Source organism: Rhipicephalus microplus, chromosome X, assembly GCF_043290135.1.
Source record: "Rhipicephalus microplus isolate Deutch F79 chromosome X, USDA_Rmic, whole genome shotgun sequence".
In the NCBI taxonomy this organism is placed as follows: domain Eukaryota; kingdom Metazoa; phylum Arthropoda; class Arachnida; order Ixodida; family Ixodidae; genus Rhipicephalus; species Rhipicephalus microplus.
This window is the reverse complement of record NC_134710.1, coordinates 151,901,611-151,918,082: the sequence shown is the minus strand read 5'-3', so window position 1 is coordinate 151,918,082 and position 16,472 is coordinate 151,901,611. Positions and strand designations below refer to the sequence as shown.

General features: G+C 39.8%; 1 protein-coding gene across 1 annotated transcript in view; it reads left to right on the top strand.

Moving 5' to 3' along the window:
- The window catches only part of LOC119177039 (RING finger and SPRY domain-containing protein 1), a 70,637-nt gene that overhangs the window by 39,067 nt on the left and 15,098 nt on the right, over window positions 1-16,472 (top strand). The window contains exons 11-14 of the mRNA XM_075878014.1: window positions 5,125-5,236; window positions 8,337-8,439; window positions 12,771-12,926; window positions 14,979-15,083. Coding sequence (XP_075734129.1) covers window positions 5,125-5,236; window positions 8,337-8,439; window positions 12,771-12,926; window positions 14,979-15,083 — 476 coding nt within the window. The remainder of the gene's footprint in view (window positions 1-5,124; window positions 5,237-8,336; window positions 8,440-12,770; window positions 12,927-14,978; window positions 15,084-16,472) is intronic.

The following is a 16,472-nucleotide window of genomic DNA, read 5'->3' as shown; positions in this document are numbered from 1 at the left end:
ATACTTAGAGCATATAAGTCGGTATAGCGAACTTTTAAACTGAAAAAAAAAAAAAAAGAATTGATGTTAGGGTAAAATCTTCATATAACCTTGAAGTGGGGCTTTGCAACAATGCAGAATTTTTTTGATTATGTGTTTTCACGGTTCAGCACAACTTCACAGCAATGAAGCCACTTTTACAAAAAATCATGTGAACTAATATGTGCTTGATTAGGTGCTTTCACTGCTTAGGACTCCTTCACTGTAGTGAAACGATCTTTACAGAATGTTACATGAGGATTAATATGCATCTATTCATTTGTCTTGAATAATTTGAAATTTTCAATAATTTATAATCGATTCAGAGTAAATTCAAATACTGCATTATTCGTTTGAATATTTCAATCATTCGAATATTCTCCCCAAGCTTAAGGTGGTAGGCCACTCAAAAGCAAAAGTTTTTTTAAGGGCAGGCAGCATTGAAATAACTTTTTTCTCAAAACCAGCATGTCTTATTTAATTTACCCAGCTACTTACAGTGCAAAATATTGAATATTTATTTATTGGGAGGTAATCTTTGTCGAAAATTGCATTGAAAGTGCTAGCCATGCCAGCTGTGAGAAGTGACTAATGGGTGGCTTTATTCAGTAAAGCTTTGACATTTGTGTAACTAATGGCTGGAGCTATGCAGTGAACAAAAATAAATATTATGCAGTGAATATCAAGGAAGTAATGCTAAAAAAACAAAAAAACGGGGAAAAAGAGCCAATTTAGACTGAACCTGTTGGAGAATTCAGCTGTGAACTGAAAAATATTCAATGGATTTGTTTTATTCTAGTTCACTGCACAGATATATATGTTGTAAACCATTTTGCAAAATTTCAGTTTAAAGTATACGCTGAGAAATACGTTATGAAAGTTTGCGTCGCAACATTTGGAGCAAATTTTTATTTTCAGAAAAACGTAAACAAAGATTTCCGAGCTTGTAAAAAGGGTCACAATCTTCGCATGCAGGCCTAAAATGCACCAGATTCACAGCTGGGCTCTTCTGCAGAAGCATTATTGTCTCCTTTTGTTTAGGTGGCTGCTCATCTTTTGTTCCTGGCCTGTTTTGTCCCATCCGCTGAGTTGCGTTTAGCATTCTGCATGCGCAGGTGATCTCTGGCGATGCAAGCTTTCGTCGTGTGGTACCCTGGTTCTATGCCAGCTTGCCTCAGGATATCTAGGGTGCTTACACTGCCATTATTAAAGTGTGCCACAGCATCATGCAAGGCAAACATTACTGTAGGCAAGCTTACATAGACCTCTTTGGGTGCCCGCTACCATATTAGACCATTGAAACACTCATTAGCATTTTGAGTCTTTCCACGAAGGCACTTCATTAGAAGTTCATAAGAGCACAGATCACTGTAGACAGTTTTAACTTTGTTGAGCACATCATTTGGAAGTCCTCCTTTGTGTACATATTTCCCTTGGCCGAGTGCTTGGACCCTTTGGTATCCACACCAGCTTTTCGGTCCAAGCAGACACAGGCCATGTCTCGGCTGCTTGTCGGTAGAGCTGCAAGGAAAAAGACTGGCAAGGGTAGCCTTTTTCATTGCAGAAAGGTTCCCCACATTAGCCCTTATGGCGATGCCATAGTAGTTTTGCAGGCGGTCAATGAGGGCATCAGTGAGCTTTTCCTTACCACCGAGTCCACGCACTGTCTTCTTCAATTTTCTGAGGCGGCAGCCAACATGCTTCTAGACATGCCCAATACATTCCAGTTTCTGCACACTGGCCTTTCCATACATGTCTTTGACAGCGGCATAGCTCTTGGAATCACCATCGCCGTAGTATTGCAGGTACTTCAAATCTCTTTTGCCTTTCGACCTTTCAAATATATGGTATAGACTAACCGTCTCCATACTGCCAGAACTTCCTTCATGGTTTGCTTGACAGAAAGTGTGGTTTGCCTTCCATTCCTGGTACGAAGCACTATCTTGCCTCAACTTGCTTTGGTTTTACAAGACTTACACGAACTAGAAAGGGCCTCAACATCAATAACCTTTCCCGTGTCAACAGAAATCACAGACACACAACCGTTCAAAGATTAATGGCCACGCTTCTGCCACGTGCCATCACCTGAAACACCACACTCGGCACTCCCCACAATACGACAAACTTCCACAGCAACATCAGTCATTGACTTCGGCGCCACTTCTCCTGCCGCTGCAGAAAGCCGAGATGACAATTTGTCATAGGCGGAGTGATCTGGAGGAGCAGGCATGTTCATCGCTTTGGAAAAAGTTTTCGCACCACCGTGCCCTTTTCCTAACTGGCGCATCTCGTAAACCAGACGTAAATTGTTCTCATTGGCACGACCCACCTTTCTCGACGTATGAAATGGGCGCTTGAATCCACAGTCGGTACACACGACCGCACAAGCCGAGCATATCCCTTGGTGAGAGCGTTCCTCGAGCTTCAGTGTTGTGTTCATGTATTCGGAACATGCTAGCGATGAAAACACTGAAGAAAGAATACCAATGTCCATTATCCTGTTCCCTTGGAGTGCAGAATTCTCTAGTGGAGCCTGGTATGCCTTGATTATGTCCCCAAGCTTCTTCGTGGTTGCCGAAATACAGGCGTCTGTGTCAGTAGGCAGCCTCGTCTTCTGTGTTCTGCACTTCCCCATGCTGGTTGTAATATGGTCCAGGTGGCCTAAGGATACAGCCCTAGTAGCATTGACACGTGGAACAAATGCAGAATGAAGCCTGACGTAGCCTGACCAAGGCAAACAACGAAAATTCCGACGAGCATTGTGCGTCCCCCTTGTGGCTGTTAGAGAATAACGAAGACTTTTAAACACAAAGTTGTATTTAATGACATCATCTTATATAACAGTCACAATAAAATGCATAAAGTATTTTGAATAGCATTAATATAGACGAAACAACACTTGCTTTTGAAAGCGATTTTTCGAAACCGAAACCACAGTTTGAAATGTGGTTTCAGTTTTGCTATAGGAGCATAGGGTATGGAAAACTTGCTGTAACTCGCAAACTAATGACGCTAGGAGGATAATTTTTGTTGCAACATATATGTGAATGTTTGGGCGTGCAAGAAAAACAAAACCCTAAAAATTTATTTCGCGAAAAAAAAAAAAAGACTTTTGAAGGTGGCCTACCACCTTAATTGAGAACACCACGCTCGTTCTTTGAAGTGTAGTGTAGCAGTAGCATGTCAGCTTCATATTGCTGTGTGCGTCAACGGTCAGCATTACTATCTGCTCATGAACAGAATGTTCAAAAGCAATTTCTAAGTCCGATTTTAGCCTAAGATGGGTGTGTCATGCGCCACCGTCAAGCACGCATCGTGCAGTCTGCCAGCCTCCCAGTATCCTGCACAACAGTGCTGTGGTGCTGTATTTATGTACGGCACTGAGACAGCATTACTGGGTTTTTTAATAGCGTAGGCTGTAATGAGGCATGCATTGTGGCACCTCTGCTCGGGAGGAAACGTGAACATAACCGCTGATTTATCGGACGCCGATGCTATTGATGCTTCACCAGTGGCACGTCGCACAGGAGATCCGCCGCCACAGAATCGGGCACAGAAAGCCTACGATGTAGCTAGCTATATTGCCAACATCTGGTAACAGGGAAGAATTACGCTCAGCTTGCCCTTCAAGTTTTTTTTGTAGGGGAGTGGACGAAAATGCTGGTGATTCCCAATCATACCACGCTGCTTATTCTCTAGTAATATGAGCGAAAACTTGGTGCAGTTTTAGGGTACCTTTATGTGAAACATCTTCCCTGAAGACCTTCCTAGTCATAAGGGACTTGCTAGTCAGCTTGAGCAGTTTGCAGTGCTACAGGCGGGCATTGTTTCAAACTAAAGAAAAAACGCTGGCCCGCCAACAGCAAACGAGTGATTGTGCGCTCTCTTCCAGGACGAAACTGCAGCTTGTGGTAGCTTCACTCGTGCGCACTTGAAGCTCCTTCCATTTTCCCCAAGTTACAGCTACAGTACCTACAGCGCAGTAAGAAGCAGCCGATCAGAACTATGAGTTGCCATCAGCAACCGTCAGAACTGCCAAGTTACGCGGAAAGGAAACCACACAACATTGAAGTGAGGTGACGTAATGCACTGAGCAAGGCACCATAAACAGCACTGCCTTCTCCTGCTGAATGAAATGAGTTAATGGGGAATGCATCAGTCAAACCTAGCGATCGCTGTATCTCCAGTTCTACTGTAGCCTTCGAAAAATTTGTTTGACTTTTTATTCTTGGGAGGCGTTCAACTCAATTAATGTTGTTTTTCATTCCAAGTGCTAAGGGTGGTTCATGGCCTCTGTAAACATGAATAATAAATTAATTATCAATTGATTTTTGTTTACTCTTTGTAACTGAAACGTTACTCTAATGTATACTAAAGCCATTGTAAGGTACACTAAAGACATTACGGGCTTTGCATTCAGTTGCTTGCGATTAAATATCATTTTGAAATGCTGAACCATGCATGTCAAAAATTATGTCAGGCTTGGCAAGCTTATGGAATACAAGTCTCTGATAAGCTGCACTGGCTTAGCTAACTATGGTAGTGAATACAGTCGTTACTTTCCTTTTGAAGCTGCAACAACTTGCACTGCTGGTTTTTCTCTGAAACCATGTCGGTAGTCAATGAAACAATGCGTCTTTTAATAGATCCTGCTTCTGTCTGAAGAATGTATTTAAAAAAGTTTGGTTTTGTTGTTCCATTTAGTGCTCATTGAACATCAAGCATTAGTGTGTTTTAAGTGTGATCGACATAGTATTGACTGCGTTTCTTATGTATGCTGTACATAACATAGCTGTTTTGTGAGCTCTGGATTGACAGTTTCTCCTGCAAAAGATGCAGAAATGAGAGGACACATATGAAGAATAAGTTTCAGCAAATTAAGATTCATGACATTTTTGTGTTCTTTATACAAAATAGATGTATCTATTCATAATATACTATCTGATATGATAAAAGTTGTGTGTTCTATTGTTTGAGTCTTGTAGTGAACAACAATAAATTGCTTTTAAGTGCAACATTTCTTTCTAAATAGCATGTGCCTGTGCTATTTTGTTTGATTGATTTGTTCACAAGGAAAATTTCATCTCAGTAAAATTGCTTCTGCAGGAGGGTTATGGAATTGGTGACGACGAGTTCTCGATAGCTTATGATGGGTGCCGGCAACTTATCTGGTACAATGCCCTGAGCCAAAGCCATAACCATCCTTGCTGGAAACCAGGTAAGTGTGGGTCAAGCAAGGAAATTGTCACCAACTCTTTCGCGACCGCATCTATTCGAATCGTTCAAGTTGAACGATGCATTTCAAGTTTAAATTTTCGCGCACTCATGGAGTTAACGGGCACCTAACACCATCTAGGTAATAAAGTAGCAAACGCTCAACGAGATCCGCTATGTTTTGGTTGTTTTTTGCTTTAGAAAAAGTTTTTCTCTCGCGGCTTAAAAATTTGGGTTGTTGCGTAAGTGTGCCGATCATGGCGTCGTTTTCCCATTTAGACGTTCCTAAAAGAAGGCGCATTCCTCACAAATCATCCGCATCAACAGCAAATTTGAAGGATTAAGTCAGAAGCAGTGAGCCTGGAGAAGATGTTGACGTATCAAATTTCAGCACTGACGACAAGTATGCTTCAAGTCAAGTCGCAACATCGAGCTAGTGAGAGTCGGCTGTGTGTGTGGCGCACATCTTGTTGTCTAATTAGTTGTTACGGGTGGGCAGAGCGTGTACTCAGAGCAATTTTACTCATGTTGAGAGTCTCAACTTCCTAGGAACATGATTCTTTGCCGGCATTTATCAAGCGTGTGCAGTTTCTTTCGAGACAAAACCCAAGGGTCGAAATCAGAGGCGCAGTAATGCACAGCTCTTCATTTGTGCCGTCGACTTTTTCCAGCTGTTTTTTTACTGCACAGCTGACCACATGACCTGTAACTACACCAACAAATATGCACAGATGCATATTTTAGAGAGTTGGACATACGCGGAAAGAGACGGTTCGTGGAGGAACTTCAGTCCCGATGAAGTGCATTGGAATCCTCATCTACATGGGAATTGTTGAGTTGCCTCGCCTTTATCTCTACTGGAATACTTAGGAGTTATTTTCAGGACTGATTTCTCCGAATATTATGCCCCGAAGCCGTTCTTTTTTCATTCTTTGTTTTTCTAAGTGTCATGTACTCTGAGCCTTCTGCAATGGTAAGCTGCCCAGGATAACCCATACACTGCTGCACCCTCATGAATTTTCTTTTTTGTGGAAAGAGCAGTATTTGGCAATAATTTTTGAAACTTGTACAACCTTTTCTGCAACATAAGAAGCTACAAATTTTATATCTTGAATCATTTTTAACCTCTTCTTTTTTTATGTTGCCCTTCATTTTAAAGAAATAATTGTATAATTGCTGCATAAACTTCTCATTATAAGCATTTTTTCTTAATGTGTGTAATAAATATATATGCAGCATTTACGTTATTCAACAGAACATTTTTCTAGCTACAGTTTGGTACCAAATAATGTAAATAAGGCATTAGTATTTAGCCGCAAAAAAAAAAACATTTTTCACACCTAGTAAAAACGGCTCCTTTTCGTGTGGTAGTGAAAGAGCTAATGCCGAAGCTCTTGATGCTAAAGAATTACAAGTGGTCAGTTGCTCTAGAATACTATGAAAGTAACATGGCAATATGGTGTATTTTACTGGTGCTGAAGGATGTCAGCATAGGAGGCTATTTTTCTTTATCTGAAAGTTGCCGTCTCTTGAGGAAAACGAGATGACAGAAATTTCTGTTATTACTGTGGTGTTGATCTCAGCTCTGTTAATTTGCTATGATTTATTTATGCAGCTTTAAGCATTATCATTGTAAATAATTACTACATCCAGGACCTCACTATAGTTTAACAGTAGTAAAGACGCTTTACTTTTTGTTTGAAAACTTCACAAATAATGTTCAGGGATCTTTATGTAACAGCGAAAAGTACTTGGCGTTTGAAGACTTGTTGGGCCGGCAGGAAGGCATTTTGGAGGCTCAATTTCTTTACTGTTTTTTTTTTTTTTGCATTGTAACAGCACAAAGTGAGGGGGTTTCTTCATTTTGTGATTAAATCTTAAAATTGTTAAGAAACCAGTACGAGCTTCTGGCTTTAATTGTACTGTAGAAACCAGCTGACATGTTTTTGAAGCGACTATAAGAAATATATGTAACAGCTAAGAAAGGCAAGAGCCGAAAAACAAGAAAAATGAGAAAGCATGTAGTGGTACAAAATTTATTTATATACTTTCGCTTGAAAAAAAAAAGTACAATGTTGCCTGGTGCGTTCACTCATGCTCAATCAACGCAACAACGTTTTCAAACACACACAGTGTCATATCCTTTAATAAATATAGTGGGAGCACCTGGCGAGCACTCACTTTTAGCAATACCTTCTTCGCGAGATTGTCAGGGGATGTGTGAGCATCTCTAAGCAATAATGTAGTACTGTTGCCATAGTGATAAAGCACCGTGGCTCATTTTAGAATGTCGAACACTGCACGAAGTGAAAGTATACCCATAAGCGATCTTTGAAGAAAATTACCCCCGCTCTACCAACTCCTTAACTACGTCACTGGTGCACGCATTGGCCCACTAAGCCACTATTTAGCTGATGGACAGAACGGTGTAGCTGAGAACGGTGTCATTCACAGAAGTGTAATCAACGTATGCAATTATTTTGGCACCAACAATTATAGGTGTGAAAAAGACAGAACACGACCAGCGCAGACAGTCGGACTGTGAAACACACAATCTCCTCCAAAAAATGATGATGAATAGTCCACGCAAAGGCGACAATGGAAAGAAATGCCAATCTCAAAGGCCTTATTTTGACGAGTGCTAAAAACTAGTCTGAAACCAATTACGTAATAGATGCATAAATAGCAAAAAATGCATAAATAGCATTAAACACTTGTCTTGAAGAACGGACAGCAGTTCAAACTAAGGCTTTTGTCTACCAAGTGGCATCACGCCTTGAGTTTGTCTATGACTATAAAAGCTGATGCAAAGATTATGGAGCAGAGAAAGTTTTGTAATCACATCATTGAATAGCTGCTCCAAATTAAAATTTTTCAGTTTTGGTAATGTTCTTTTTTTTTCAATTAACCTGCTCTACAATAGCTGTGTTACCTCCCCTGGTGATTAAGCCTAGGAAAAAGTAACACTCTCACATAGATAATTTCACTAAAAGGAATGTACTGATATGCCATGTCTATTAGGAAAAATATATATTGCTCACTTATACATGACATTGTGTGCAAACATGAAAAGTTGCATCTTAAAAATATTGCTTTCTTTGCAGGTGACATTCTGGGCACCTTGCTCGACATGAAAGCATTCCAAATTACATTTTACCTCAACGGGGAGCCCCTGCCACCAAACACTCAAGTCTTTCAGAATGCCAAGTAAGTTGTTTTTACCTTGAGGTCAAGGGTCCACCTCCATGCGCAGTTGATCCTACAAAAAAAAGTTAGACACTTAAAAGTGATAAATAAGTATCGAGCAAAAATCAGATTGCTCATTACTTTGACAAAGGCACTATGCAATAGGTAGTGTGTGAATGTCTTCTGTAATATACAGGATTTATAAAACTACAGATATTTTTACAGCTATTAGATGCATACCTATCTCTATCAGTGCTTCACATATTGGGTGAAACTGTGATGATTTACTTTCCCATCACCAAATACTTGCATCATTATATACCTGTAACTTTTTCTAAGGTCTTAATTAGAGTTAGAAAAGAAGCATGGAGATAAAACTGCAATAACATTGCATACACGAGTAAATGATTGGATAGAAGAAAAGCCATCACGAATATTCACCTTCGTGAACCATTATGAAATAGTACATAAAATAATTCTGGCATTGCATAATAAATCTGCTAGTCAGGAAAGCTCAAGTAATCTACTGCAACATATTATAGCAATAATTGAGAACACAAATGGTTAGGCTGGCTTCTGAGCTGTGGCTTTTATTCCAGAGGTTATGCTTGGTAGTTGCGGAGAATTATTGTGAACACACTAATAAATAGCAAGTTCTACAATTGATAAAAAGTTGCTCAGTCTTGAATTCATGTTTTGTCTCCATTTGTACACTCTTCTGGGACATGCTTACAGCTAAATAGAGGCAAGAATTGCCATAGAAATTAATAACAAGGGATTGCTGTTTCATCGTTTATGTTTTGTGTCAGAGTGCTATGGCGACGAGATTCTATGATTTTTTTATGCTGTTTGTCGCCATTAGCCGTCTGCCATTGGTCAAAAGGGGCAGCCCAGAAATTGTATTCAATTGCGGACATTTAATGGGAGCAAAAGGCATAAGATAAGACTTAGAATCCTGATAGGAACACTCCGCAATAGCACCCTTGCTATTCTTGTCTTTCTTTACCACCAAGTTTTCTAAATAATGGGCTGGTGAAAGGTTTGCGTGACTTGCGCAGTGCACCAAAATGGAAATACTAATAATTTCTCAGTAATACCAAACAGCTGCAAAGTAATACCAAACAACGGCCTTTCACATTTATTGCGCTATGGTTGTGCCAAGGTGTCATACGTGTTGCTTAAAGGGACACCAAAGGCAAACAAGAATTTATGTCAAAGTGAAAGGTCAATGTTTGAGAACATCTAAAATGCCAGTAGTATGCAAAGTAGTGCTTTAGTAATTGAAAGCTTAAACTAAAATTATTTGTTCCACCAGTGGGACATTCTGGTATCATATACTGATAGTGTAGAAGGTCCTCAGTATGATTAAGTACAAGTACTCAAACTGTTCGTGCTAAGAAAACAATATTGTAGTGAAGTACAACATAGTAGATGGACTAAAATGCAACTTGCGAATTTCAGTTTTATTCTTGGGAAGAAAAAAAACTTTACCCTTGAGAACAGCTGGTCGAGAAGTTTTTCACTTTTTGCTTGGCTATGCTCAATCACAGGGCCGCTCTTTAGAGAAGGTGATGGCGCTGTTTCTCTCCCCTCCCCCCCCCTCCCCCCCCCCCGCACCTGCCTTTCTGCAGTGCCCACTAAGAGTGGCAAGACAGGGTAAGCCTGAATATGGTGGCTGCACTATAGTAGACGACGCAGATGTTCCCACCAAAAAAAATTGGCCCCGTATCTGCATGTAATCTGCGAATGTCGTCGAAAGACGATAGTCTTGCGTGTGGAGAGAGTGAACAAAACATTTATTTGATGTTCTGCGCAAGAAAATCGGTGAATTGTATTCCGGAGGCGCTGCGTTAGAGTGCCTCGAGCGTGCAGCGAAGGCGAACGAGCGCATCAAGTCACGTCACGTGAGACATGACCGCCATCTAACAGTTTTTTGTTTGTTTTTTCTTGAAACAAAGTGTGTGGCCCTAAGACGGGTGTGCACCCGTCTCAGAGGTGATAAGGTGTGGAACGTAAGGCGATGGGTAGGTGCCACCACCGTGTCGTCTTAGCAAAGCGTTGGAAACACTCGCTTCTTCGTGCAAGCGTTGCATGGTCAGCGCACCGTGATAAACGCTACGGTCCTTAGAATTACTTATGTATGCCTTTTCTAGTAAAATACGCACATGCAGAATATATATGTGTTCTTATGGTGTCTCAGATACGTGCAATAATTGCTTTTTAATTGACAATCGCGCACATATGAATGCTGAATCTTGAGCAACATTGGTGGGCGCTGCGGATGGGGTCGGCCATTCGGTTCGCTGGTGCTGTTTAAAGTACCCGGTTCGCGATAAGGGTGGACAAACAGACAAATGTAGACAGACAGACCAAAGTTTTTGCGTCGAAGGTCCCCAAGAAAGACTATCGTCTTTAAATGTGGAGAATGTGCGTGCCAAAGTACCTAGCTACCACTGTGCCATAGCACTGGCCGTCTGGCAGGAAAGGGAGGACATGGCAAAGTCTACATCACTAGCCCATTCATAGAGGTTGGCTGTATGAATTGTGTTATGAATATGTTGACCTTTAAAACGTGATTTTCTTTCGAACTAAGCATTCCCTTGGCACAAAACCAGCACTGAAATGTGTCTGGAATACTATTTCAGCAATATATGTTTACTTAATATTTGCCTTTTTTAACACCCATGTTGACCTTACAGGCTAAATGGACTGTAATGTTTCTAAAGCCAAAATTGTGTGTATGTTTCTGATGTGGTCAAGCCAAGCAAACTTCATCTTCAAGCAGCTCCTAATAGCATGTGTAATTTTCGTATGGCAGTTGGTTTTCCAATGCATCACAGCAGCACCTGTTGCAGTACTGCCACACTAGGCTTCCTGGTGGTCATATTGGAGTGTTTGAGTTGGCATCGACACTGAAGTGCGTGAGATAGGCCCCTGCACAGTTACTATACACTGCTTCATAAGGAAACTTAAGTTTTGTCCACTTGCCTTATGCTACTCCACTGCCACATGCTGAGCGCAGTCACAAAGCATCCCAAGTTTTGTAAATAGGGGTGTGTAAATATTCAAATTTCAAATTTGAATGGAATAATACCTAATCGAATAGTTTGATTAGACTTTTTAATAGCTAGTATTCAAAGTATTGATCAATACTATGAATATCTAAAACACGAAAAATGACAGTGATGTAACTTAGTTATGGTGGACTGGTTAAATTAAGTTTATCAATACAGTGGGCATTTTGATAAAACTTTAATTTATGTCCTGGTTCAAAAGCAAATACATGCTTATTGTGAAGACGATTGTCATTTTCTTGTGTAAAAAAAAAAAAAAAAACATGGGGAAAATGCCATGCTCTTTGCAACTTCGCTTCCAAAATGAAGGCACGAACTTCTTGCATATGTTGGTCGCGTATACCGCAAGTTCCACAAAGTGTCCTTATTTTGTCCCATGAAACATTCGGTGATTGGCTTTTGATGTGAAAATTTCTTCAAGCTTTGCATTCATCACTGCCGGACCGCACCACTTGTTCAGACTCTTATCGTTCTGGCACGCAATGAAAATTCTGCTGTGAATGGGCACCTAAATGTTTTCGGGCACAAAGCACTCATGGTGATAAAACACAATATTACCGTTGTATTACAATTTTGTAGTGTTTTGGCAGCATTCACTTATTGCATTTTGTGCTGGAGGATATAAGCAAACTTAATTTTTTTTTCTTTCATTCAAAATGTCTTGCATTTGGAGTTTGATTGAATATTTGATATATTGGGCCACTTTTTGGTACTATTCGATTCAAATTCGAGTCGAGATGAAATTTCACTATTCGCACACCGGTGGTTGTAAAGGAGCTGGTCGTACATGCTGTGTGTGCAATGTCAGTTTTCCTTTTGTTCTTTCCAATTACAGGCCTATCAACTTTTAGTTCCATGCGTCTCTCATAATCATCTGGTGATTTTGGAACGTTCAACCCCACATATCAATCACCAAATCAACTTTTAGTTCCATGGTTGGACATGGGAAAAGAGCTTTTGTCCTGTCGCATTTGGTGTTTTGTGCATCCTGTGTTCTATGTTCCCATAGCTGAAATACTTTGCTGTCTTTGAATGTAAAGCTTATTTTTATTGACAAAATAATGTTGAAATGCTTTTACTTGTGCTTCTGCTGTCTCTTGTAATCATGCTGAAAATCCATGAAAGGTACTCAGACTAAATTGCGACAAATATAATTATAAGTGTCTCTACAAGATGTAGTCGTATTACTTCTGAGAAAGGTATTAAAAGCTGATTAACAAAGCAATGGTGTTTACCTGCTTGCTTGTTTTTGCTAATTTTCTTTCTGTTGTTTTCCAGATCCGGTTTCTTTGCTGCTGCCAGTTTTATGACATTTCAGCAGTGTGAGTTCAACTTTGGGCGCTCACCGTTCAAGTTCCCACCTAGTGGAGTTGAGTTCTCTTGCTTTAATTCTTTTGCCCACCTGTCTGAAGAAGACAAAATTATTCTGCCAAGGTGAGACCCACAGTGTGTTTCTCAGAAGGTACAAGCCATGACTCTAAAAAACTTTTGATGGCTTTTGATTTTCATGTGCTGTTGAGGCTTTAGCTCTGCAAAAACAATGATTGATATTGTACTTGTGATAACTACATGTTGTGGTTTCCTGTTTATGGTGCACTTCACATGTGCCTGGAAGCACTGTGGCTATGAGCATGCCAACTCTTAGAAGGAGCTGCTTTTTTTCTTGTACTAGTAAAGAACGAGCTGACGTGTTGCTGCATGGGCTGTCAGACTCTTCAAAGGGTGACAAGATCAGGGGCATATGAATGAGTCTATTTAACGCAAGTTCCTTGAGATCCCTGAGATATTTCTCTGTAGCCTGGAGAATCCTGTCTAAATCAAATTAGTGCCAGTGATTGAACAATGGTCAAGGATTCTAACAGTGAAGCATGCAAAAGACTGCTAGAAACTTCACTGCATGAAATGCTGGCAGGGAATGGAGAACAGCTACCTTGCGGTGTTTGCACAGTGCCAAAGGCATCTCTTATCTGATGAGTAGTCATCGCTCACTCCAGTATAATGGCAAGAGTGATGATGAAAGGTTTGATTGGGAAGTGGCACACCTAATCAAGTGGTGATAGGGGAAAAAAAAAACCCTTGTTTACACTCCTCGAAGTCAATCATAACAGCCAATGTGGGTGCCCTGAATGTGAATGCAAAATTTATTTTTCTATGTGTGAGAAAAACACAATAGATAGATCATAAATGCAGTCAGCTCTGATCTTGTTTAGAAGTGCTGTTTATTTTTCCTCTCAGTAACTATGTTTTGTTCTTATCTAGATGTTCTATATTTCTGTGTATGTTTGTGTATGGTTGTTAGGGGAAGGGTCAGAGCCATGTAACTAAAGGAGGGCTAGTCTTTCATTTTTCCTACACATCTTTTCCCACTTTCCAATGTCTTACAATCTTACAGCAATTATGTAATCATTTAGCTTGTGCTCTAATTACTGCATGTTGTAGTTAAGCAGCTAGATTTTATGAACAAAATTTGGTAGTTTTGTGTTTCGTTTTGTCATTAACATCAGAGGTGTCGTAGATGTGTTACATGAATGCTTTTTCATGGCCATTCAAAAGCATAAATGAAAGTTATTATTGTGTTATATAAATTTAAAGAGTTCTTTTTCTTGTTTTCTTTCTCGCTTTTTTATTTCAGCAGACTGAACTTAATCTTTGCAAAATTTAACTATGTACTACTTCTCTGGACTATAGTAAAGTTAATTCAACAGCAACAACTACTTTAATGCATGAAACACACTCTTGAAGGCTGTGCATGGATACTGTGATATCATAGAATAATCTACCTGTCTTGTTATTTGTTGTAATGTAGAAATGCAGTACTATTTTTGTTTTAAAGTACCACAATCGCTATGTCTCCATGTGCATTTAGATCAGATGTCAAAATAAGATTGGTGTCTTTGATGCCGGTGTAATGGTAGCATCTGTAGTAGTAACTGCTTATTATTTCTGCTCTGTGTAGTCAGCCAAATGTAGAATAGATAAATATTGTGATGCAGTTTGACTAATCTTTCATTTGTAAGAATACTTGTTCTTTGTGTACATGGTGGTGTATATAATCTTCATATAAAGCCCCAACCAATTGGGACTTTAGTGCATGCATAGTAAAACAGTAATTTTCTAATGACAGATTCTTTTATACTAATAAATAGTACAGTGAGTCTTCTGAAAGTTCACCAATTATCATCTTTCTACTTATGTCTATTTTTACTGTGGGTCAAAGTAGTACAACCATCTTCAGCCCAGATTTGTTATGTTCTGATATCCAATAAACTACACAAAGTGGCTTTTAAGTCAGTATAAATTTTTATAGCTTCAAATAAAGATGTGGTCAGTACGTATGATTTTTGAATTACAGGAAGCACATATACACTAAAATTAACAATATATTAAAGTTTTACACTTCAACTCCTCTTTCATGGCATATTGTCATACTTTGTTGCTGTACTGGCGATAGGCAGAACTTGATCAACTGTAAATTTTTCTTTATAGGCACATTCGTATGGAGAAGCTAAGGCACAGTAGTGTCCGTGAAGATTCCTGCACCCTATGTTTTGACCGCAGTGCTGCGGTTCGGCTGGAGCCTTGCCAACACAAGTTAGTGTGCTGCTTGCTTATTTCATCCATTGTGACACTGTATCTTAGGGTCCTCTGCGATTGTTTCATTTCTTTAGCAGGTTGTTTATGACTTTCTCTTTGGTGCCAATGTCAGCGCTGCAGTTGCCATGCTTATTTTGCCAAACTGTACCTTGGTACATCTAACTTCTTTATGATAAAATTTCATTTGTTTATACCAAGCCTGTGTCACAATTTCATATTTACAGTCATTTGAAAATGAAATTACAGGTCATCGTCAGGTCGTATCACACCCACTCAAGGGATTTTGTATTGCTGTTCCTAGAGACAAGGGTTTGGCCCTAGACGTGGCGGTTTCATTTTGATGGAGGTAAAATGCGAAAGGCTTGCACACTATGCAATGTGGAACCCTCTTTTGCAGCATTCCTCATAATCATGTCATGGTTTTCTTACATAAGACCTCAGAAATTTTTATTGTTATATTTGGGTTGCCAGACAGCATGCTGATGCACTGCCATATTTGATTGCTGTTAATTATAATGGACACCTTCATTTTTTAGTTTATCTTTGGTGAAAATACCTATTATGACAAGAGCGAATGGACAAAAGTAGTCCATGGCTGAAGTGGTGGTCTGGCAGCATTATCAATGGTATCAGCTGGCCTTGATATATAGATGATGAGCGTGGGGGTAAAATTAGGCAGAAGAAATTGCTTCAAAAATAGAGATGCATGTTGGGGCTGTTGGCGCTCCTTGTGTACCATTATCAAAATAATGCACCATCTGTGACAGTACTCAACAGGCAGAGTGGTTGCTTGAAGTTAGCTTATCTAGAGGCACTGCTTTATGGTGCTGGTGCAAACACAGTATTTGGTCATGCTGGTGGGAGCACATAGTATTTTTCATATTTCACTGGGTTTCTTTACGAGTTGGAAAAAGTTGCTGAAAATCAGCAGTTAAATATTCCTTTGAAACACCTAGAATTGCCTAATTACATTCTGTTTATTTATAACAGTACTTGTCAAGTCAATTTATTATAATTAGCTAAATAAATATTATGAACAAAAATTACTGGTGACTACTCCATTGTACAAATAATATTTATCGTATTTACTCAAATCTAGGCCGACCCCGATTCTAAGCCAACACCCTAAAGTCCGAAGCCCGGGGGAGGCGTGGTGGGGTGGGGGAACTTACCTTGAATGTAGGCGGAACGAAACAGCGTGCGCAAAGAAAAAACATTTATTGAACATAAAAATGAAACAAAGCAGCTGGTTCATGACGCAAATAACTCAAAGAACATACAACCGCTAGTCCTGTTGTGTTTCTTTGTCATCACTTTTTCCACGCTGCTTCTAGTTATTTGAATCATAAAGATGCCGCGCTTGCCGAGGTCGCACTCATTCCAAGT